Raw genomic sequence first — 23,039 nt, forward strand, 5'->3', positions numbered from 1 at the left:
TGACAATCCTGGGCAACATAGCAAGACTTTGTTTCTACAAAAACTAATTAGCCAGGTGTGGCGACACATGGCTACGGTCTCAGCTACTCAAGAGGTGAAGGCAAGAGGATGAGAATGCCTTCAGCCCAGGAGTTTGAGGCTGGAATGAGCTAGGATTGTGCCACTGCACTCTAGCCTGAGCAACAGAATGAAACCCTGTCAATCAAACAATCAAACAAGCAAGCAATTGGAAATTTCCCCTCCCAAGTACTACACAGCACAGTTTTTAGTCATCCTGATGACTTCATACAAAAAGCCTATTGTAGGGCTCCACCTAGTGGTTAGGAAGTGGATTTTGCAGAGTCAAAGTAATGGTATGTAAAAAAACTTTGGAAAAGGAAAACATGTCGGGAGGTGTTGGAGACAAGGAAATCCCAGTACTTTATCTCTTTTTAAAAGAAGCTCATGTTTGTTTAAAAAACATTGCCTATCTATTCTGTTATTTTTCCTGACCTTAAAAATATCTTCATGCATTATTCAAGTTTCATTTCTATAAATCTACCACTTGGCTATTAAGTCCTAAGGTACTACTTATGGCATAACATACAACTACTACAAGAATAACATGAGATCAGGCGGCGCCTGTTGCTCAGTGGGTAAGGCGCTGACCCCATGTACCGAGGGTGGCAGGTTCAAACCAGGCCCCAGCCAAACTGCAACAAAAAAATAGCTGGGCATTGTGGTGGGAATCTGTAGTCCCAGCTACTCGGGAGACTGAGGCAAGAGAATCACGTAAGCCCAGGAGCTGGAAGTTGCTGTGAGCTATGTGATGCCACAGCACTCTACCGAAGGCAATAAAATGAGACTCTGTCTCTACAGAAAAAAAAAAAAAAAAAACCAAGAAGAATATGAGATCACCTGAGCCTTACACACACAGTGGTTTTAAAGAGTCTGTATACAAAATAGCAAACATTCATAACGGAGAAGGTACAAACAAAGCCTGCTATCAGATGGTGCTGCTTGTAAGCTCTCATGAGTAACAGAATAACTCTGCCATAGATTATTATATATGCAACTGCTGAGCAGTTCAAAACATTTTTCATGTCTAGAAACCAAAGTTTCCAGATTATTATTCTCAATTAAAAATGCTAACTACATTTTAGAAAGCAGCATTTATCAATATTTTGAATATGTAAATAAGTCCTTTGGCCAGGAGTTCTACTTCTTGGAATTTCTCTAAAGAAACTTTGCACTAGTACAAAAAGACATATGTATACTACTGATGAGAGTTTACATGGCTAAGCTTTTTTTAGAAGGCCATTTGATAGAATCTAATAAAATAAAAATGTGCATACTCTTTCATGTGGGAATTCCATATGAAGCATACTCCTTGAGAAATACAGGCACATAAAAGAATAGTTGATGCAGCAGTTTTGTGACAGTAAAAAATCAGAAATAATTTAAATACCTAAGAGTAAGGAAAGTGGCTAAATGTTACATCCATACCTTGGAATAACAGAGCCATTTTAAAAGAATCAACTACATATGTCCTTATGATATAGTACAAAGTAAAGAATGACATTGTACCACTCTATCCATATTGTTCAGTGGGATGGGAGGCAAATGAAAGAATTATAGAAGTGTACACGGCTAGAGTATTATTTGAGGGTATTTTATTTATTTATTTTACAGAACTCATGCACTATCTTCATAATTCCTTTTTTTTTTTTGATACAGTCTCACCCTGTCATCTTAGGTTGAGTACTGTGACGTCATCATAGCTCACAGCAACCTCAAACTCTTGGGTTTGAGCAATCAATCCTCTTACCTCATTCTCTGGAGTAGCTGGGACTATAAGTGCCTGCCACGATGCCTGGCTAATTTTTCTATTTTTAGTAAAGAGGGGGAGTCTCACTTTTGCTCAGGCTAGTCTTGAACTCTTAAAGTCAGGTAATCCACCCACTTTTGGACTCCCAGAGGGCTAGGATTACAGGAGTAAGCCACTGCAGCTGGCCTGAGACAGAGTCCTGTTGAAATGTCTAGGCTAGAGTGCAGTGACACAATCCTAACTCACTGCAGCCTCAAACCCCTGGGCTCAAGCAATCCTCTGTGGTCTCAGCCTTCTAAGTAGTTGGCATACAGGTACATACTACTGTGCCTGGCCAATTTTTCTATTTTTGGTAGAGACAGAACAGAAGCAGAAATCTGTCTATTATCTTGCTCTGTTGGTCTTGAATTCCTAACCTCAAGTGGTCACCCCACCTCAACCTCTCAAAGTGCTAGGATTGAGCCACCATGGCTCAATAATATCCTAAGTTATATTCCTAAAAACAGAAAGAAAAGATTAGGAATCAATCTAATCCTACCTGTTTCTAAGGTGTCTGGTTCATCTGGTCTCTGGGCAATCTGTAAGTAATAAAGCAGAGAGCCATACAAGTGAGTCCTCACTCTCTGGAATCCACCACCTAGGGAGATTAGGGAGATATTGTCAAGTGAAAACCTTTTTTCACTAAAAGTTAAAACAAATACAAAAGTTGTTATTTATAAAAAATGTTGATGCAAAACCTGTCTTCAAAATGAAGTCTAACAGTTTCTTCAATATGATGTGAAGTGAAGAATCTCCAATAGAAGCAAAACCCACCAGTGGGTTCTCTGCTGGAGAAGGTGAAGTGAAAGAAGAATCCAGCATAAAAGCATAATGGGTCTCTCCTGGTCCCAAGACTAAAGGCTGCTTCTGTTCTGTGCGGACGGCCTGGCTTAGGTGAGCAGTCAGGGTGAACACCGCACCAGCGACCACAGGCATCAACTCCTGTGCTGCTTCATCATCCAGTATCTTAAAGTACAAGAGCAAATCCTGGTGAGGACCCTGCTTTCAGCTATAATCACAAACATAATTTATAGATATTCAGCTAATCAACTACTACAACAATATAAGAATGAAATACAAGAATCGTTTTAAAAAGAAAAAAAGGAAAACTAACATACAGAGAGAAATGTAAAAATGACGCTGGGTAACAGATGTTGTTCTTACCCAGAACATATTCGTATCAGAATTCCCTGGGGAAGTTTCCATTTTTGAAATTCACATAAATGGTCTCTCCACTAGAATCCCATTCAGTAGGTCTGAGGTAGGATTTATCCATGTGTATTTTTACAAAGCTGACTAGATAATTTCTGATACACGTTCTGGTTGAAAGCCACAACTGTGCAGAATTAATCCCTTTCTCAAGGAAAGTGTTAACGTTTGTATTGTATAACTCTTATTTTACTACTAATCTAAAATAGGAAAAACTTAGGGTGGCAAAATATATTTGTTGACATTTTATATATATATAAAAGCTATATATATATATAATTTGTTCGGCAGTATGTATAAAGTACTTTAGGAAGTTATGTCACCTTATCATGTACATCTTGTAAAATATCCCGAATGATCAGCTGTCGATCCTCTGCTTGAATGAGATCCTGCGGACAAGCTGTCAGTATAATTTCCACCAGCTGCCTCCATGACTCCAGCGCGTGCCGTTTTGCATGAAGACACTGTAGCAATTTATTTCTTCCTACCACATACTGAAGTATGGTGCTGATTTCCTAAAACCACAGAAATTGAATTGAAAGGCTGCCACACAGGCAAATAAGGTCTGTAATCAACAGAATCTTTTAAACATTGTCAGTTACTCAGAAAATTTGAAAACCTACCATCTGCAAGCCAGGCAACAGATACCTTTCCATACTATTTTGGTGGCCAGAGCTATAATGAATAATGTACAAGGCTAAAGGGCATACTGCGTGTGTGCACGCACGCATAAAAGGCAAGGCACTGAGGCAGTAGAGACCCATCTTCTTTTTCCTTACAATTATCTACTTAAACTTACTCTAGAGTACTAAAATTGTCCCAAATCCAGTTCAAAGGCATGTTTCCTGCTTTATCTTTTATTTCTTGTCTCTTGCTTTGGCCTAGCCAGCTATGTTTCCATCTATGTCGTGGTTCTCCCCCCCAGCCTCGTACCCATAACTCCCCATATGTGATTACAATGACTCTCTCATCCCTGACAGGAAGCAAGCAAAGTCAGGCTGCAATTCCTTAACTAGTCTAGGAGAAAAGACTCTATTTCTTTTGTCACACAGACATTAACTTCAGTTTACAAAAGGTATAAAATCAAAGTGAAAGATTCCATTAAGGTTTTATTTTTAGTTTACTAATTAAAAAGCTACATGTCAATTTACATGTCTTTCCACCAGCATTTGTATAGTTAAGTAGATAAAAGCTTAAAACTAACACACACTCAGTGGTGCTTACCTCCATTAGCAGAGGCCTCTGTCCTATGGCTGCCATACCCTGAAGGGCATTTACTTCCGCTACAAGAACTCTATGAAGAAGCTATATAATTAAGAAAAGAGAGAAAAATAAGACCACATTAGACACTGGTAGAATAATAACACCTAGCAATTATTATAAACTGTCCTACAGAAGAAAGGTTCAGATACCTTTATATAAAATCTAACAATGGCACTGTCCAATTTCCAGACAAAAATATTAAGTATCCCTCATATTGCAAAGAGTGGTACCAAAGAGCCTCTGTAGCACGTAAGTTAAGGCAAATGCTTTGGATGTCCTCTTCCTATTGGCAAAGCTATTACCATTTACCTGGTAAAGAGTTAAATAATTAAAACCACTTCATAGCTCTAGCTGGGTAGGATTACTTCTAAAAGGGTGATGGGGAATCTTTTGAAGAAGTTAGTATAATCTATTAAGCTTTATTTCAAGGCTGTTTAACAAAATCCCCAGTCCAATAAACAAGTAACCAATATCTCTATCAGGAAAAAACCCTGTATGGTTATATTTTTTCCTGATGAATCAACATCTGAACCACTTGATAATGTAGATACCTTATGTCTGTTTTTATTGTTGTTACAGATGAGGTCTCATTGTCACTCAGGCTAGGGTACAGCAGTGTGGATCACAACTCCTGGACTGAAGTGACCCTCCTGCCTCAGCCTTCTGAATAGGTAGAATTATAGGTGTGCACCACCACACCTGGCTACTTTTTAAAAAGTTTCTTACAGACATGTGGGATTTGCCGTGTTGCTCAGGCTAATCTTGAACTCTTGGGCTCAAGGATCCTCCCACCTTGGTCTCCCAAACTACTGGGATTGTAGGTGTGAGCCCCAACACCCAGCCTACAGATACATACTTTAAAACAATCCTCACCTTGACATTGCAAACCGTCTGTCCTCGTAAATTCTTGTGTTCACAGTTAGCAATAACTTGCTCAATTTGAACCCAATCAAAAAAATCCAGTTGCAAAGGCTCAGGGATCTCCTGACTGAAGTCAATCGAGTCAAGAATACTTAGAATTTTTCGACGTACTAAAAATAATAAAAAGTTATTTAATTTTACTTGGAGTACTGAGGAGAAAAGCAAAATCATACTCAGCTCACTCGAAACTCAGCTCACTCTCAAAGACAGTGCTATGTTCAAAAAGGGCATTAGTCCGGAAACTAAAGACTGTGTTGAAATCTGAAGTTTGATTTCCATACATCCACTTACAAAAATATTTTCATTCCTATCCTATTATCATAGTTACAAAAAAAATTTTGTTTCAATGACGAATAATCCTTTATATAATAGTTTTTCTATACCAGTTCAGAATTTGAAAACATAGGCATAATAATCTCTTGAAGTTTTAAGCAATTTAATATGTTTATAAAATACAATTTTTTTTTTTTTAGATGGAGCCTCAAGCTATCCCCCTGGGTAGAGTGCCATGGCATCACAGCTCACAGCAACCTCCAACTCCTGGGCTCAAGCGAGTCTCCTGCCTCAGCCTCCCAAGTAGCTGGGACCACAGGCGCCTGCCACAACGCCTGGCCATTTTTTTTTGGTTGCAGCCGTCATTGTTGTTTGGTGGGCCCGGGCTGGGGATTCGAACCTGCCACCTTACGTGTATGTGGCTGGCGCCTTAGCCGCTTGAGCCACAGGTGCCGAGCCTAAAATACATTTATTACAAATTCAAAAGTCATGGCGCAAAGCCTATGGCTCATTAAGTAGGGTGCCAACCCACACAGCAAGGGTGGTGGGTTCGAACCTGGCCCTAGCCAAACTGCAACAAAAAATTAGCCGGGCGTTATGGCGGGCGGCTGTATTCCCAGCTACTTGGGAGACTGAGGCAGAGAATTGCCTAATCCCTGGAGTTGGAGGTTTCTGTAAGCTATGACGCTATGGCACTCTACCAAAGGCGATAAAGTGAGTTCTCTAAAAAGAAAAACAAAACAAATAAACAAACAAAAAAAACAAATTCAAAAGTCTTTACCTTTTGTAGTAGTATCAAAGTGAAGGAACCCAGAGACAGACCTATTTTCATCTTCTATACCTCCTTCACCATCTGTTGGAAATTTAATAATAATAGAATAAGGACTTATTCTTAAAACTACATTTATTTAGAAATAACGAACATAAAGCATTTTATTTTTAGGTCATTGTTTCTAGGTCGAAAAGCCCTTTGCAAATAGGTAATTAAAATGCAAAGATTGATGAGAACTTACTACCAATATCCACCTAATTCTTTCTGTCCCTGTGGGATCCTCTTCACAATTATAAAGAGAATAATCAGAATTCCAAAACTGTAAGACCTAATCATGCCAATGAGCTGATTTTAAAAGCCTGTGCTTAATTTGCATGTATAAATCATAGTGAAGGAACTTGGGTCATGCTGGCTCAGTATGACAAACTCCATACTTGTATATGGAATATTTGTATATAGTATCTGTATGACTATAGCATAATGTGGATGCTTAAAACAATAATAAAACATCTAACTACTATGGGATGATTTTTAAAATTTATACTTTAAGAAAAAACATTCTCAAAGTAGGAAGAACTGTTTTGGTCCATAAACACATACTAAGCATAAGATTCAGATTTATGCTTGTTTTCTCAAAGACCAGTCACCAGCTCAATTAAACAAACACCAATATTTACATATTCACCTGAGTAGGGTTTCACCGGCATGTCATCCAGTAAGAGGTGAAGGAGCCTCTGGGTATGTGACCGCTGACGATTCAGAGAAGTCACCCTAAGTTCTATTGAAGCAGTCTTCATAAGCCATGACATTTGGTTCAGCATAGATATTTCATATTCTAGAATTTGAACACGTAAATTTCAACTCACAGAACAATAACAAGATCAGAGCAGACTTAAATTCCATAACTCATCCGTTCCCCATGTAACAAAGTCAATAATTTATGAAACTTAGCAACATAGTAATTTACCACTCCATAAAATACAAATGGAGAAAAAAAAGATACCAAGGGAGAAAAAAATAAGCTAGTATATGATGTCCATGAAAGATGAGCTAATGCAAATGAAGAATAAGAGACAAGTTTTCATTACCAGATAATTTCACAAAGATCCTTGGAGTCTGTCATATTCTGACATTAATACACAACTTAACATTTTTAAAAAAACAAGTAATTTTATAACTCATTACAAAACTATCATACAGGTGGCGCCTGTGGCTCAGTGAGTAGGGCGCCTGGCCTGATATCCTGAGGATAGCGGGTTTGAACCCAGCCCTGGCCAAACTGCACCAAAAAAAATAGCCAGGCATTATGGTGGACACCTGTAGTCCCAGCTACTTAGGAGGCTGAGGTAAGAGAATTGCCTAAGCCCAAGAGCTGGAGGTTGCTATGAACTGTGACGCCACAGCACTCTACCAAGGGCAACAAAGCGAGACTCTGTGTTTTAAAAAAAACTATCATATAGCCTGATACTGAAGTCACAAAATATTTAAAAGAAATTAAACTGAGGCTCAGTGCTGGTATCTAAGTGGTTAGGGCGTCGGCCACATACACCAGGGCTGTGGGGTTCGAACTTGGCTTGGGCCTGCTAAACAACAATGACAACTACAACAACAACAAAAATAGCTCGGCATTATGGTGGGTGCCTGTAGTCCCAGCTACTTGGGAGGCTGAAGCAAGAGAATCACTTAAGCCCAAGAGTTTGAGGTTGCTGTGAGCTGTGACACCATGGCACTCTACCCAGGGAGGCATAGTGAGACACTGTCTCAAAAAAAAAAAAAAAAAAAAGGGAAAATAAACTGAAATGGCAAAATTTTACAACATTTCTTAAGATAATCAAGGACATTGGTTTAACAAAAAGTAAAGCTACAGGAATCGCTTAGATAATGGGAGTGTTTAACGTGATATTATTTTATTATGCTTGGCTTTGAACTCCGAAATTCTGAGAGCAGAAACATAAAATTCATCAAATAATAATAATAATCATAATAACTTCAGGGAAAAACTAAATCATTTTTTATAAAACACATACCATAACAAGATATTAATTATTCTTTGTAATTAAGTATAAAAGATCTTAATAAAAGATTCTTACATAAACAAAATCTCTTTAAAAGATCTTAATAAAAGCTTCTTATATAAACAAAATCTTAGGACTAAAAATAAGATATGTAATGAAAATAAGGTGAAAAATCTTTTTTTTTGGTCCAAAATTAAGTGGCCAGAATGAAAATCTTTTTCTCATTATACAATCCCCTAAAGTCTGATACCACTACTCTAAAAGGTAAATCAAAAGTTGACAGTAACTAATAATGGAAATTTATTTACAAAATGTGGGTGTCTCAAATATTTTATTTTCCTAAAATATAAAGACACAAGATAAATTAAAAAAAAAAATCTCTAACAGACTAAGAGTTCTTAGTGGAAAAAAAAAACTCAATAGCCAACATAATCTAGATTTAACGTAAATTTAGAAAATTATTAAAAGTCAATCAAAAACAAAATAAAGTAGAATCCTGATAAAACATCAAATGCTTAGGATAATTATTAGCTATGTCAAAAAACTAAATAAACCCCACCATAATCAGTTTCCAATTTTTTGTTTCAAAATCTCAATTGGTTTTCATACATACAAAAGAAACAAAAGTAAATCAGGGATTTTTATAAAACTAAATGTTCCCAATTTTCTTCTATAAATACCCTCCAACACAATCTTTATATGTTGTTAGTGAAATAATTAAATTGTGTCCTTGATGGGCTATGTTAAAACAGGCCAAAGTAACAAAGAAGCAAAGTCTCAAAATGAGAACAGAATTCCCTAAATATTGTATAAATAAAAACCACTCAACATGGACTTACAAATTTGTTACAATAATAAGAGCGAATAATGTCCTACCTTTGTTTGAAAAAGGCAGATGCTGCAACTGAGAAAATAAGAAATCCTGGCTGGTTCTCAAGTACCTCATAGTGGGTCCAGATGTATCAGAACATGCACATAACTGATATATGACCTAGAGAAGTAAAATGAGAAAGTCCTTCTATCAGCCTTTCTGTGCTATACATTTCAAGATTAAAAAACCCATAAACTGAGATCTACCAAATAAAAAACTAAGAACAACTCAAGTGAAATGGCTAAACAAATATATGAATCATAAGCTCTGAGTTATGGAGGAGCTTTGGCATCCTAGTTCAAGAAAATACACTGAAATATAATTGTGAGTGTTGATAACATTATTATAGGACTAACTTTGAAATCACTCTAAATAAATAAACTTTTTTTTTTTTTCTTGAGACAGAATCTCACTATGTCACCCTTGGTAGAGTGCCGTGGAGTCACAGTTCATAAACTGTGAGCATCAAACTCTTGGGCTTAAGCAATTCTGTTGCCTCAGCCTCCCAAGTAGCTGGGACTACAGGTGCCTGCCACACGCCCAGCTATTTTTGTTGTTGTTGTTGTTGCAGTTGTTATTGTTGTTTTGCAGGCCCAGGCCAAGGTGTAACCCACCAGCTTGTGTGTGTGTGGCCAGTGCTATAACTGCTAACTGATAGGTGCTAAGCCAATAAATAAACTTATTAATATAACATATATACACATAATTTATTAACAAGCTTTTAATATTTTAATTAGTAGTAGTAACAAATTACTTAGAAGTAACTTCTGAGAACCATAGCCATTTCATCTCAACCTCAGGAAGTTAATGAAATGACTATAACTGAAGCAAATGCAGACATTACAAAGAAGATCTAGGGATTCAACTAAACAACAACTATAAACTCCAAATAAAAATTTGATGGAAAACTATAGATGAGAGAGAAGTTTTTATAACAAATATAGGAAAAAGTGACTAGCTCTAAAAGATCTCCATTACAAGTATCATAAAAATTATAAATATGAGTATCATAAAAATCTAAATAGACAAAAGGACAAAAAAAGAAAACATTTTATATGAGAAAAGTAAAGGATAGCCCATAATCAAAGAAAAATGTCCATCTGTTTTCTGGAATTAAAAAAAATTCAGGCAACAAGAAGGCAAGTACCATAGTACATCTTGCATATCAACAAAAAAAATTCTTTTTTAATCAGCAAAATTTTTAACTATAAAATGCAAATCTCGGTACATATTTGGCAAAGGGACAATGAGAACTTTTATTCCTACGCTGCATAAACATTTATTAATTGCTTTCCACACACAAGGCACTTTCGACTCACCTGATACTGGTACCATTAATGCCTAGTATAATTATTGTGATTACTTATAAACTAAAATCTAAAGCCAAAATTCTTCATGTCTTTTGGCTTGACACAGTCAGTCCTCTTTATAAAGGAGTCCACATCTGTGAATCTGTCTACATGCTAAAATTTATTTATAACCCCCAAATCAATCTTTGAGGGACTTCTGTCCTCATTTACAGCAGGGACAAACTGCAGTTGCCCACCTCAAACACAAATAAAAATAGGCTCTCAAATAAAAGCAACACTCTGTCTTCTTGTTCCAGCTCTCACACTGTACCCAGGGCCTTCTGGTCCTCTAAATATTAGTAAGTGCCACGTTTGCTGAATTTTTTTCATGGTTTTGTTGGTGATCTCCCTGTTTACAAACCGCCCTAAGCATAGTGCTGAGAAACTGCCTGGTGCTCCTGAGCACAAGAAGGCTGTAATCAGACAAAATAATGGATATTAGAAAAACTTCATTCAGGCCTGAGTCACAGTGCTATTGGCCATGAGTTAAATGTTAATGAATCAACAATATAGATTAAATAAGATGTCATTAAACAGAAACAGTAATAAAAAAGGCTATAGACTCATCAGTTGACAATAATGTTGGGACCAGAGACTTGTAGGAATCTAACTCAGTATTTTCCACAGGGACCATGGTTCAGGATTCACCAGTTCACAGTGACTTTATAAAACATAATTACTGTGATTATATTCTGTATAAAACATAACTACTGTGAGACAACATGTAAGGGCCCTGTTACAATCATCAATGAAAACCAATGCATGCAAACAAGTGTCCCCAATGATGACAGTGACGATTAACATTTGTTCTGACACCGTGCCAGGTACTGGGCTAATTACTTTAACTGTGGCGTTTGTTTAACCCTTCAGCAAAAATTTACGGAGGGCCCACTGTGTGTCAGGTGTGTCCTAGGCACCTATATTGAGTATATTCTTAAGAAACATACAAAACGAAAGGTAACTAAAGATGTTCATTACAGCAGAACAAACTGGAAACAACTTAAGTGTAATTTACACTGCAGCAGCACAGAAAGTTTATACAAAGAGAGTAAAAGGACAAAACAAAATTGTATGCATATTGAATATAACTAAATAAACAACAGGCACACACAAGGAAAAAGATGAAAAGAAAACACATTGTAAAAAGCATATGATTTTACTACAAATGTATGCTTGACTTTCAAAAAATTTTGATACTGTTTTGATATTCTATAAACCAGCAGTTCTCAACCCATAGGAACTGTATTAAAGGGCCACGGCATTAGGAAGGTTGAGAACCACTGCTATAAACAAAAATTTAACAAGCTAATACCTCTTAAATAAAGTTATGCGTATTACATGCAAGTTAAGAAAATACAAGATGAGTTAGAAGTAATACTATTAGAGGGAAAGAATACAAAAACTGAGTTCAAAAAGCACTACTCCATTTTACTAATATTCTTCCTAGTTTCCAAAACCAGGTAGGGGAAAAGGAAAAAAAAAAATCTCTATCCCCCTTAAAGAGAAGAAGGCAAAGACATAGGCTTGATCTCTATTTCTTCATCCAGAATCCTTTATTTTGCAAGACAACGAGGGCCTGCTGACAAGACCCAAAGTATTTTCCTGTCACTAAAATCAGATTCACTTAAACTGACAAGCTCTTCTTAAAGCTTTTAATTTTTTCTCTGAAGCAAGGTGAAGTATGAACCTATATAGGTGAAGGGACTACCTTTCATTACAAATAGAGGTACATTTTTGTTGAAAAGCAGATTCTGATTCAATAGGTCTGAAGTGAGGCCTGAGATTCTGCACGAATAACTAATAGGAGGTGATACTGATAATGCTGTCTCTGGGGCACACTGCGAGTAGCAAGCCCACAGAGCCTATATTATACACTGGTACACTCCTGGTGTAGACATGCTTTCTTTGGCCAGTACAGTGTTCTAAGAATTAAAAAAAAAAAAAACACACACACACAAAAGTTCAGATTTTCAAAGCCTACCAAAAAAGTAAAGAGGTTTGCCTGTGGCTCAAGCAGCTAAGGCACTAGCCACATACACCTAAGGTGGTGGGTTTGAATCCAGCCCGGGCTGCCAAACAACAATAATGGCTGCAACCAAAAAATAGCCAGGCATTGTGGCAGGTGCCAGTGGTCCCAGCTACTTGGGAGGCTGAGGCAGGAGACTCGCTTGAGCCCAGGAGTTGGAGGTTGCTGTGAGCTGTGATGCCACAGCACTCTACCCAGGGGGACAGCTTGAGGCTCTGTCTCAAAAAAAAAAAAAAAAGTAAAGATATAAAAATAACATTCAGAAAATCTGGCAAAACAAGGTTTGCACTCTGACATGATAAAATTAGCAAGAGCTGCCAGGCATCCTGGCACATACCTACAATCTTAGCATTCTGGGAGGCTGAGGTGGGAGGATGATTTGAAGCCAGGAGTTTGAGGTTGCAGTAAGCTATGATGATAGCACTCTGGCACTCTAGGCAACAGAGAGAAACACTGTCGCCAAAAAAAGAAAATCGTAAGAGCTGAGTAGTAAGGAATGTGCTCTCCAGTCTGCTGGATTTTCCTCTCTCCTTCCCTTTCTGACTTAAACTTGGCCTTATTCACTTACTTTACCTGACATCAGCCTAGATGATTAAGCTTAACAATTGCAAACAAACTCTACTACAACACTGTACTAAAATTTACATCAAATTTGTTCCCTGTATTAAGGAAGAATAAATTTTCATTCAGAGGAAAACTTGAAATGCTTACAATACTTACAGTGAAAGGATGTACAAACAGACAGAGGACAGAGGATAATAAAGAATTACAAAAAGAAAAGCAGGAAATTAACAAAGAAAAATCTCCATGCCACTAAGGTTAACGATGCATTTCTTATCATCAAAATGTGAATCGGGGTGCTACTGAAATTGAGAAATTCGTCACAACTTATAAAGCCTAGCTTGTAAAAGACTTATAAAATGAATAAAACAGGAAATAAACAAGTAAAAGGAAAGTTCTCATTATACTTTCAAGTTTACCCTAAGCTGATACTCTACCACTTCATATAGCTGTATGTAAGTCTTGATGTTTTACATAGCTATTTAAAAGTACTTTCGCTCATATTCTCATTTAAGTCTCAAGACAACAGCCCATTTCTTAGAGTGAAAAACTCAGAGAAGTTTCATGGCATCCCCAACGGGACTCAGCCTGTTACAGGGCAGATATGGGAACCAAAGGTCTTCTGACTCAAATCCACTGCTCTCCCACCCAAAAAGAGCTACTTTAAGCACAATACTATTACAGAGTTTCTATACTACCTATTCAAAATCCATCATAAAAAAATCTAATTTCTCTCATTTTTCAAAAGATTAATATATGGATTTAGATTTATAGGATCTTGGAGTTTGTGCTCTATGGGTTTTATTCATAAATGAAAAGACTGGTCAAACTACTAAATAAACTCATTGCAACTCAGTCTTACTAGTACAATCTCAAATCTGCAGTGCATTCAAGCATCTGGTCAAGTTTCTTCTATTCGCAGCTACCAAGCAGTCTTCTGTATACCTGGTAACACAGCTCAGCCAGTTGAGGAGATTCTCGCACTGCCACAGGGCCTGTTCTCCGCTCTGTTCCTTTTTCCAAGATGTTTAGAATGGCATGAAGGCATGTCCGAGGGCAACCTAACACTCCTACACAAAACCAAAAGAAATTCAATATTTTAGAACTTCTCTATTACATAGTTTAGACTGCTTTCACAAAAGTTAAATTCTGTAACTATATGCTCTACTGTAAACACTCTTTCAAATACTGGTACAGCATACTGAATGGAGAAAAACTGAAAGCCTTTCCACTTAGAACTGGAACCAGACAAGGTTGTCCTCTACCACCACTACTATTCCACACAGTGCTGGAAGTTCTAGCCAATACAATCAGGCAAGAGAAGGAAATAAAGGGCATTGAAATGGGGGAGAGGAGGTCAAACTCTCACTCTTTGCCAATGATATGATCTTACACTTAGAAAACCCCAAAGACTCAACCCCAAGACTCCGAAGTGATCAAAAAATACAATAATTTATTCAATATCTCAGGATATAAAATCAATGCCCACAGATCAGTAGCCTTTGTATATGCCAGTAACAGCCAAGATGAGAGGCTAATCAAGCACACAATTCCCTTCACAGTAGCTTTAAAAAAAAAAACGAAAAAAATGAAATATCTAGGAATATACTTAACAAAGAGGTGAAGGACCTCTACAAAGAAAATTACAAAAACCCTAAGAAAAGAAATAGTAGAAGATATTAACAAATGGAAGAATATACCATGTTAATGGGCTGGGAAGAATCAACATTGTTAAAATGTCTATACTTCCCAAAGCAATCTACAGATTCAATGTGATCCCCATTAAAATACCAACATCATATTTTCAAGATTTGGAAAAAATAATTCTTTGTTTTGTATGGAACCAGAAAAAACCGTATAGCCAAGGCAATTCTTAGTAATAGAAACAAAGCCAGGGACATTACTCTACCAAACTTCAGGCTATACTACAAGGCCAGAGTGATCAAAACAGCATGGTATTGGCACAAAAATAAAGACACTGACTTTTAGAACCAAATAGAAACCATAAGATGAGACTACCCTCTTACAACCACCTAATCTTTGATAAACCAAACAAGAACATACACTGGGGAAAAAATCCCTATTCCATAAATGGTGCTGGGAGAACTGGATAACAACATGTAAAAGACTACAAGTAGACCCATACATCTTAACACTTATGAAAATTGATTCAAGACGCATAAAAGACTTAAATCTAAGGCATGAAACAATAAAAATCCTGAAGAAACTGTGGGAAAAACACGTGAAAATATTGGCCTGGGGAAAGATTTTATGAAGATGATTTCCGTGGCAATTCCAACAACAAAAATAAACAAAAAGGACTTAAATAAACTGAAAAGCTTCTGTACAGCAAAGGAGACAACAACCAAAGCATACAGACAGAATGGGAAAGGATATTTGCATATTATGAATCAGACAAAAGTTTGATAACTAGGATCTACAGAGAACTCAAATTAATCAACAACAAAAAAAAGAGCCAACAATCCCATATATCACTGGGTAAAAGACATAATAGAACCTTCTCTAAAGAAGACAGACGAATGGCAAGCAAACATGAAAAAATGCTCATCTTCCCTAATCATCAGAGAAATGCAAATCAAAACCACCTGAGATATATCACCTAACCCCAGTGAGAAGAGTCCACATTACAAAGTCTCAAAGCTGCAGATGCTGGATGTGGAAAGAAGGGAACACTTTAAACTGCTGTACTATAACCTTTTTGGAAGGAATTATGAAGAATCCTCAAAGAACTCAAATTAGACCTCCCATTTGATCCTGCAATCCCATCACTAGGCATCTACCCAGAAGAAAAAAAATCATTTTGGGTATCATGGGTCCCCTTCCATGACTACAGGGAAGCTCCCTCTCTCCCTCTTACTGAAATAAATTGGCTATGAAGCACACTTTTAAAAAAATCATTTTATCGTAAGGGCATTTTTCCTAGACTGTTTATCGCAGCTCAATTAATAATTGCCAAAATGGGGAAACAATGCCCACCAACCCAGGAATGGATCAACAAACTGTGGTATATGTATAGCATAGAATACTATTCAGACATTAAAAAAATCGGGGACTTTACATCTTATGTATTAACCTGGATGGAGGTGGAACACATTCAGTAAAGCATCACAAGAACAGAGAAGCAAGAATCCAATGTACTCAATTCTAATATGAAGGTAGTAGATGAGTTAATACAAGGTGGGGGGTAAGGGAACGAGGGGACGGGTTGGGGGGGCTGTTATGGTGTATGGTATACCTCTTAGGGGCAGGTCATGATTCTAAAAAGGACTTTACCTAACAAATGCAATCAGTATAACCTAATTCTTTGTTCTGATGAATGATGAATGATACAGCAAAGTGATAAATGCTAAGTCTCTGAGTTGATGCTAATTCTCTAAGCTCAATTCCTCTAGTCTTAATCTAAGTCCTAAAGACTGACATATCACGTTTCATACGCTACTTTTCCTTTCAAGGAAATATCCCATGAACCTAAAATTCACTTAATTACTACTGAAATACACAAGTATGAAAAGAAATAATGCATAAGCATCTTACGGCTATACCTGGATCTTGTAGGTTTGTGGTACTGACAGGTTTCTTCAATTCAAAGCCCAACAGATAGAGAGCAAGATTGGGTGGATTGCGCTCCAGAGAGGTGATGAGAAGATTCAAGATGTGGATTCTTGTTTCATGACGGATCATGGCTAAATTCTTTTCAAATTCTGATCCTTAATATAAAAATCACAAGACAAAATTACAAAAAAAGTTAACACAAGTCAAGTTTGCAAATATAAAACTTGTATTTCACTTCCACGTTTTCTTTAATTTCAGTTTACCTGATTAGCCATTACATTGGCTTCAGATGTATTTAAAGAGGAATCCTAAAAATTTTATAAATTTACCAGTGAGTATTCTTTATCCGAGATGCCTGGTACCAGAAGCGTTTTAGATTTCAGACATTTTGGATTTTGTAATACTAGCATTACAATAGCTGGGCATCCCTACTCCTCAGTGACAAAGGATCTTACAGTGCTCAAAGGATTTTACCATGCTTTGGATTTTGGATACTCAATATGTATTTTAGCAAAGTCTCAATTTCCCTTACCTCACCACTAGAGTTAACAGTTTCAGGTTTTTTTTCTTTAAATCAAGTATATATACAAGGTAAAAAACATGCATGCATGTTAATCTAAGGCAGTGATTTCTAACTAGTGTGCCGTGAGAGGACCTTAGGTGTGCTGCGAAAATTTTTAAAGATTAAATTATTTTCAGAAAAAATTCAAAGTACAGTATGTATATTCTTTGTTTTATTCTTTTCTTTTCTTTTTTTTTTTTTTTTGATCAACATTATTATGTGGGTTTTTTTTGCAGTTTTTGGCCAGGGCCGGGTTTGAACCCACCACCCTACTCCTTGAGCCACAAGTGCCACCCTTGATCAACATTATTTAAGTGTGCCACAGAAGTTTAACTATACGTTCAAGTGTACCATGAGATAAACAAAAGGTCGGAAAACACTAATCTAAGGCATACCTTCGTCTAGACGTACAAATTCTTCCGTATCTTCACTATCCAAACATTCTACAAATCCAGCCATCAGCTTCTGACTTACACTCTGAAGTCATATAAAGGCAGAAAAATGACAAATTATAAAAAACGTTTACATATGACAGAAACCATGTCAAATATATTTGTAAATATTTATCTATAGAGAAAAAAAGCAAGTCTGCCCCAGGAAAGTATTTAGGTTTTAGCTATGTTCTTAATTAACAGAAAATTTAGTTCCTTAATTTGTCATAAGTTAACTCTCTATAGAAACAATTTAAAAAACAAAAACTTAAAAAATGTATTAGCTTTCTTAATTTTCCTTCCCAAAGCATCAACCCTTCAAAAAATAGTATTGTCATTTTTTGATCTCTTCATTATATACTTGATTTTATGAGATCTTAACTAAAATATAAAATTCTCTTTTTTCCTCTTTAGAAATATATTACTTACCACTAGTTTTATATTTCTGAGCTTGTTTCTCTTTTAGAAATCTAGCAGAATGTTAAATCAGCAATAATAATTTATACTAAAATCAAATCAAAAATCAGCAAACCAAAAAACTTCAACATCCCCTGATTATCACATGGTTTCACAACCTTATCCATAAGCCACAGATTAGACATATATACTTATAAATCAGTGGTTCTCAACCTGGGCGGTACTACCACTCCAGAAGGCACTTAGAAATATTGCAGTCTTTAAGAATCATCACAACTAAAACCACTGATAGTGGCAGGGGACCAGGGTTACCAAAGGTCCTGTAATGTGAAGGATAAACAATTAAATACTAAATGAAGATCTGTCCCACTCAACATGCCAGAAGAATTCCCATTTCAAAATACCGTGAAAAGAGTACACAATAAAATCCTTCAACTAGCTAAAACAGTGATTTCCAACATAAAGATACAATAGGATAAATGTTCGTAAAGAAAAAAAGCAGATTCTCCAACTATCACTATTCAGTGAATAGAACTATTACAAATTCAATGAAAAGAGCAACTCCTAAAGAATAAAAAGCACATTCAATATAAATTAAATAAAAAATTGAAAAGAAAGAACTCTATACTGAATTACCAAATGAAATGATACACATGTGGTTCACAAGAAAATCATAAAAGTAAACAACTCATAAAGTGAGACACAATTAGAATTGCAGAAACTCACTTAGAACAGAGGCAACTGACAAGTTGGGGGCAGAAAACAGAAGCTACAGCTACAAACCTCATCATTTCAAATTTGCTCAGTCTCATTAGGATACACAGTAACATACTATGGTATGTGTAGTATCACCAAAAATAGGGTTAACTTCAAAGACAAATTATAGCCAAGATCACAGTTAAGTTTTCACTTATCCTATATAAATATGCATACTTACTGTTAAAAAATTTTTCCACAAACAAAAATATGATTCCTCCACAGACAATATGACTTCCACATGTAGAAAACACCAAACAACAACAAAATCAGTTACCTGGTCATGCGTGAAATCTCCAACCAATTTTATCTGAATATTGGAATTGCAGGAGATACAGCAGAGGATCTTGGCACTTTCAAAAGCCAATTCTGGATTAGTATTTCCATGGTACAGGTATCTTTAAAAGAAGAAAACATCTGAGGAACAGTGTAATAAAACTTTTAGCTTCTCACTATTATCAATAAAGAAAGTTCAGACCAGGAGCAGTGGCTCACGTCTATAATTCCAACACCCTGTGAGGTTGAGGCAGGAGGATCCATTGAGCTCAGGAGTTTGAGACCAGCCTGAGCAAGAGCAAGATCCCACCTCTATTAACAATATAGAAAAACTAGGCATGTGTTGTGGTGGGCATCTGTAGTCCCAGCGATTCCGAAGGCTGAGACAGGAGGACTATCTGAATTCAGGAGTCTGAGGTTGCTGTGAGCTAGGCTAACACCATGGAACTCTAGCCTAGGCAAAAGTGAGACTGCCCCCCCTCCCAAAAAAAGAAAGAAAGTTTAGAACCAGGGCTTTCCCTACCCATATAGAACTTTTAGGTAAATCAGAAAAAGCTGTTACCTTCTAGATAGATGCTAGAAATTCCTATGTGAAATCCTAATACATATGACCTTACTTGAAAGTAGGGTCTTGCATATGTAATTGATCAAGTTAAGATGACATCAATAAGAAGGACCCTAAAACAGGATGATTAATATACTTGGCTCAGCACCTGTGGCTCAAGTGGCTAAGGCACCAACCACATACACCTAAGGTGGCAGGTTCAAATCCAGCCTGGGCCTGCCAAACAACAATGATGGCTGCAACCAAAAAATAGCCAGCCGTTGTGGTGGGCACCTGTGGTCCCAGCCACTTAGGAGGCTGAGGCAGGAGACTCACTTGAGCCCAGGAGTTGGAAGTTGCTGTGAGCTATGATGTCATAGCACTCTACCCAGGGGGATAGCTTGAGGCTCTATCTCAAAAAAAAAAAAAAAAAAAATATATATATATATACACACACACACACATATACTTATAAAAAGGGAGAATTTGGACCCAGAAATACAAACACAGGGAGATTGCTATGCGAAGCTAAAAGCAGAGATCAGGGTAATGCTTCTTTTATAAGCCACAGAACACAACAGAGATAAATGTATCTCTCAGCTTTCTAGTAGTTTGATGTTCCACATCTTACAGAAGTGTGCATGTGTGTGTATAAAAGTTTGCTTCCTATCCAGCCTTATCCTGCACCCCTATCCTCCAAACACCTAACACCCCTACAGATTAAACAATATTGTCATTTTAGACTTAGAAATTTTTAGTATATAGAACAAATAAGGAGGAATAAAATAAATTGTAAGGCTCAGAGTAATTAAAATCAGAAGAACAAGAGAAAGTAAAAATAAAACAAGGCATAAAGGAAAAAAAGTGATGCATTAGATATCCAATAAGATTTGGAAGTCAAAGTTAGAATGTCTATCTGGTTAATTTCATCACTTCTCTACCTACCAATGTAACTTACCTGGCAATATTTACTACATTATCAGCCTTCTTAGTTCTGGGATTAATTCCCTGCAAAAGCTGTTCTAAAGGAGAGACTATGAGAGCCAGCTGACTCTCTCTTAGAAGATCCATGAAGAGATTTTCCTTCTGCAGAGTAAGATTGAGAAGTGCAAGACAATGCTGCACTGCTTTCTCCAGGTGTTTCTTCCCTATAAACCAAAAATAAAAGCAGAAAATTCTAAATGAACCCTAGAAAGTCAGTCAATTCTTAGGAAAAAAAGATAAAGAACAAGTTTTCAAATTTTCAGTAGCAACTTCACAAAACCATTTGCCTATGCAAGTCACGGTTATTTTTGTCCAGATTACTTTCATGGAATGGCTTCTTGAGTAGCTTCTTCTCCTATCTCCAAAGTAAAGGAGATCGTTATCCCTGATTATTTAGAGCAGCAGTTCTCAACCTGCGCAGTCACAATCCACAAGAACTGTATTAAAGGGCCACAGCATTAGGAAGGTTGAGAACCACTAATTTAGAGCAATGATTATTAGACTGGGGTGACTTGGCCCCAGAAGACCTCTGACAATATCTGGAGACACTATTGGTTATCACAACTGGGCAAATGCTACGTCATCTAATGCACAGACACCTACAACACACAGGTCATTCCACACAACAAACAACTATTAGGCCCAAATTATCAATGGTGCCAAAGTTGAGAAACTCTGATTTAGAGTAAGTTCCAATCACTATGGAAAATAAAGTATAAACAAGGATCATTTACAATACCACCACTCAAATTTACAATTCTAGCCTAACTCTTTCCATGGTTTCTTATCTGTGTATTCTGATTGATATGTTTAAAATCTCTTTTCTCACATCACATCCACACTAAGTAGAGACAATATAGCACAGTGGTAAAAAGCACGGGCTCCAGAGCCAAACTGCCTAGGTTCAAATCCCAGCTCTGATGATTAGTGGGGAAAGTCAACGTAACCAAGTGCCTCAGTTTTCCTACCTGTTAAATGGAAGATTTATCATATAAGGCTTTGAACAGACGCAATGTGCTTTTAAAAGAGTCAAATAAGCACTTAATAAATAGTATTAATAATAATATTAAATAAAATATATTGAATACTATGTATCAGGCACTACAGTAAGTGCTTTTACAAATATTATGGGGAAACCAAAGCAGAAAGTACTTCAAAGCTAGGTATATTAAATATGTTAAAGTGATAGCAGTATCATTTTTTTTTTTTTTTTGCAGTTTTTGGCCAGGGCTGGGTTTGAACCCACCATCTCTGGCACATGGAGCCAGCATCATACTCCTTTGAGCCACAGGCACCACCTGTATCATTTTATTTATAAACACCCTGCCATGAGTCAGTTACAGTGAGGGTCTCTGTATTTCAGGCTATTTTTCCTATAATGCACTCTCATTTAAATGATTCACTGAAAGGAGTATAACAGATACAGAGAGAATCTTATAGTGAAAAACAAAAAAAAAACTTCAGAGGTCATCTATTTCAAACTTTTAGTTCAGAAAAGATAAAAACCTCAAAATGGTTTTCAAGGCATGAAGATTTTCAGGCACGTACCCGGAAAGGGGGCGTAGGTATCAAGCTGCTTAACTCCTTCCTCCAATAAACTAAGAGCGAGTTCCAACATTGGTGACTCATTAAGAAGATGATACATCAGACTGAATCCAGGCGGCTTATACGCTATGATTTCTTCTCCTGAATAGAATATAACATAGTCCAAGAGATGATGAATTAGTATTTTTGCCGTACCCTTCATTTATAAGAAATATAAGAGATTTTTAAATTAAATGGCATCTAAGCATATGACACAAACTGTATACAGTAATATTTTCTGTAAGGACTGATCTGCACATAGCAGTCAGTCACCTGTTATATGTTAACTCATTAAAGAAGCTATAATGCAGTATTCTTGATCTTTTCCTTTTCCTTGATTAGAACAATTAAAATTTTTAAACTATAACACAAAAAATTAAACTGCAATTTAAAAATATAATCTTAACTTGTAATATATAATTTATAAACAATAACTTATAAACAGCTGACATATTATTTGAAAGTGACAGGATTAAATTACCTTGTAGTTCCACAAACTGGTCTATAAAATCTTCAAGCTGAGGCTCATAATCTCTGAGCAATTTATAAAACACTTCCAAAACAACCTCAGCAACTTCCCACTATAGAAAGACACAAATATTTTAATAACAATAAAATAGCCCAAGGTTAAGGTAGCCTTGCCAGGCTTTTCATTCCTCCCACCTTTTTCTCCAGAAAATGAAGGAAGTCCCTTATCTACTTTATCAACTTATACTAAATAATAAAGAGATACCAATTCATTTTGCATTATTTTGCTAAAAGATAATGAATTGGCTTTTCTTGAAGGTAAAACAATTTTTTAATGC

The 23,039-nt window shown here is 36.5% G+C and overlaps 1 protein-coding gene across 1 annotated transcript in view; it reads right to left on the bottom strand.

The window, feature by feature from the left end:
- Positions 1-23,039, bottom strand: part of NUP205 (nucleoporin 205) — an 82,844-nt gene that overhangs the window by 24,918 nt on the left and 34,887 nt on the right. The window contains exons 16-30 of the mRNA XM_003791596.2: positions 22,715-22,814; positions 22,198-22,335; positions 20,624-20,813; positions 19,123-19,243; positions 17,637-17,718; positions 16,670-16,834; positions 14,052-14,176; positions 9,176-9,290; positions 6,970-7,119; positions 6,294-6,365; positions 5,192-5,349; positions 4,280-4,360; positions 3,379-3,570; positions 2,545-2,812; positions 2,346-2,444 (exon numbers count right to left, since the gene is read on the bottom strand). Of these exons, the coding sequence (XP_003791644.1) occupies positions 2,346-2,444; positions 2,545-2,812; positions 3,379-3,570; positions 4,280-4,360; positions 5,192-5,349; positions 6,294-6,365; positions 6,970-7,119; positions 9,176-9,290; positions 14,052-14,176; positions 16,670-16,834; positions 17,637-17,718; positions 19,123-19,243; positions 20,624-20,813; positions 22,198-22,335; positions 22,715-22,814 (2,056 nt within the window). The remainder of the gene's footprint in view (positions 1-2,345; positions 2,445-2,544; positions 2,813-3,378; positions 3,571-4,279; positions 4,361-5,191; positions 5,350-6,293; positions 6,366-6,969; positions 7,120-9,175; positions 9,291-14,051; positions 14,177-16,669; positions 16,835-17,636; positions 17,719-19,122; positions 19,244-20,623; positions 20,814-22,197; positions 22,336-22,714; positions 22,815-23,039) is intronic.

Source organism: Otolemur garnettii, unplaced genomic scaffold, assembly GCF_000181295.1.
Source record: "Otolemur garnettii isolate 467f Iridium unplaced genomic scaffold, OtoGar3 scaffold00049, whole genome shotgun sequence".
In the NCBI taxonomy this organism is placed as follows: Eukaryota; Metazoa; Chordata; class Mammalia; order Primates; family Galagidae; genus Otolemur; species Otolemur garnettii.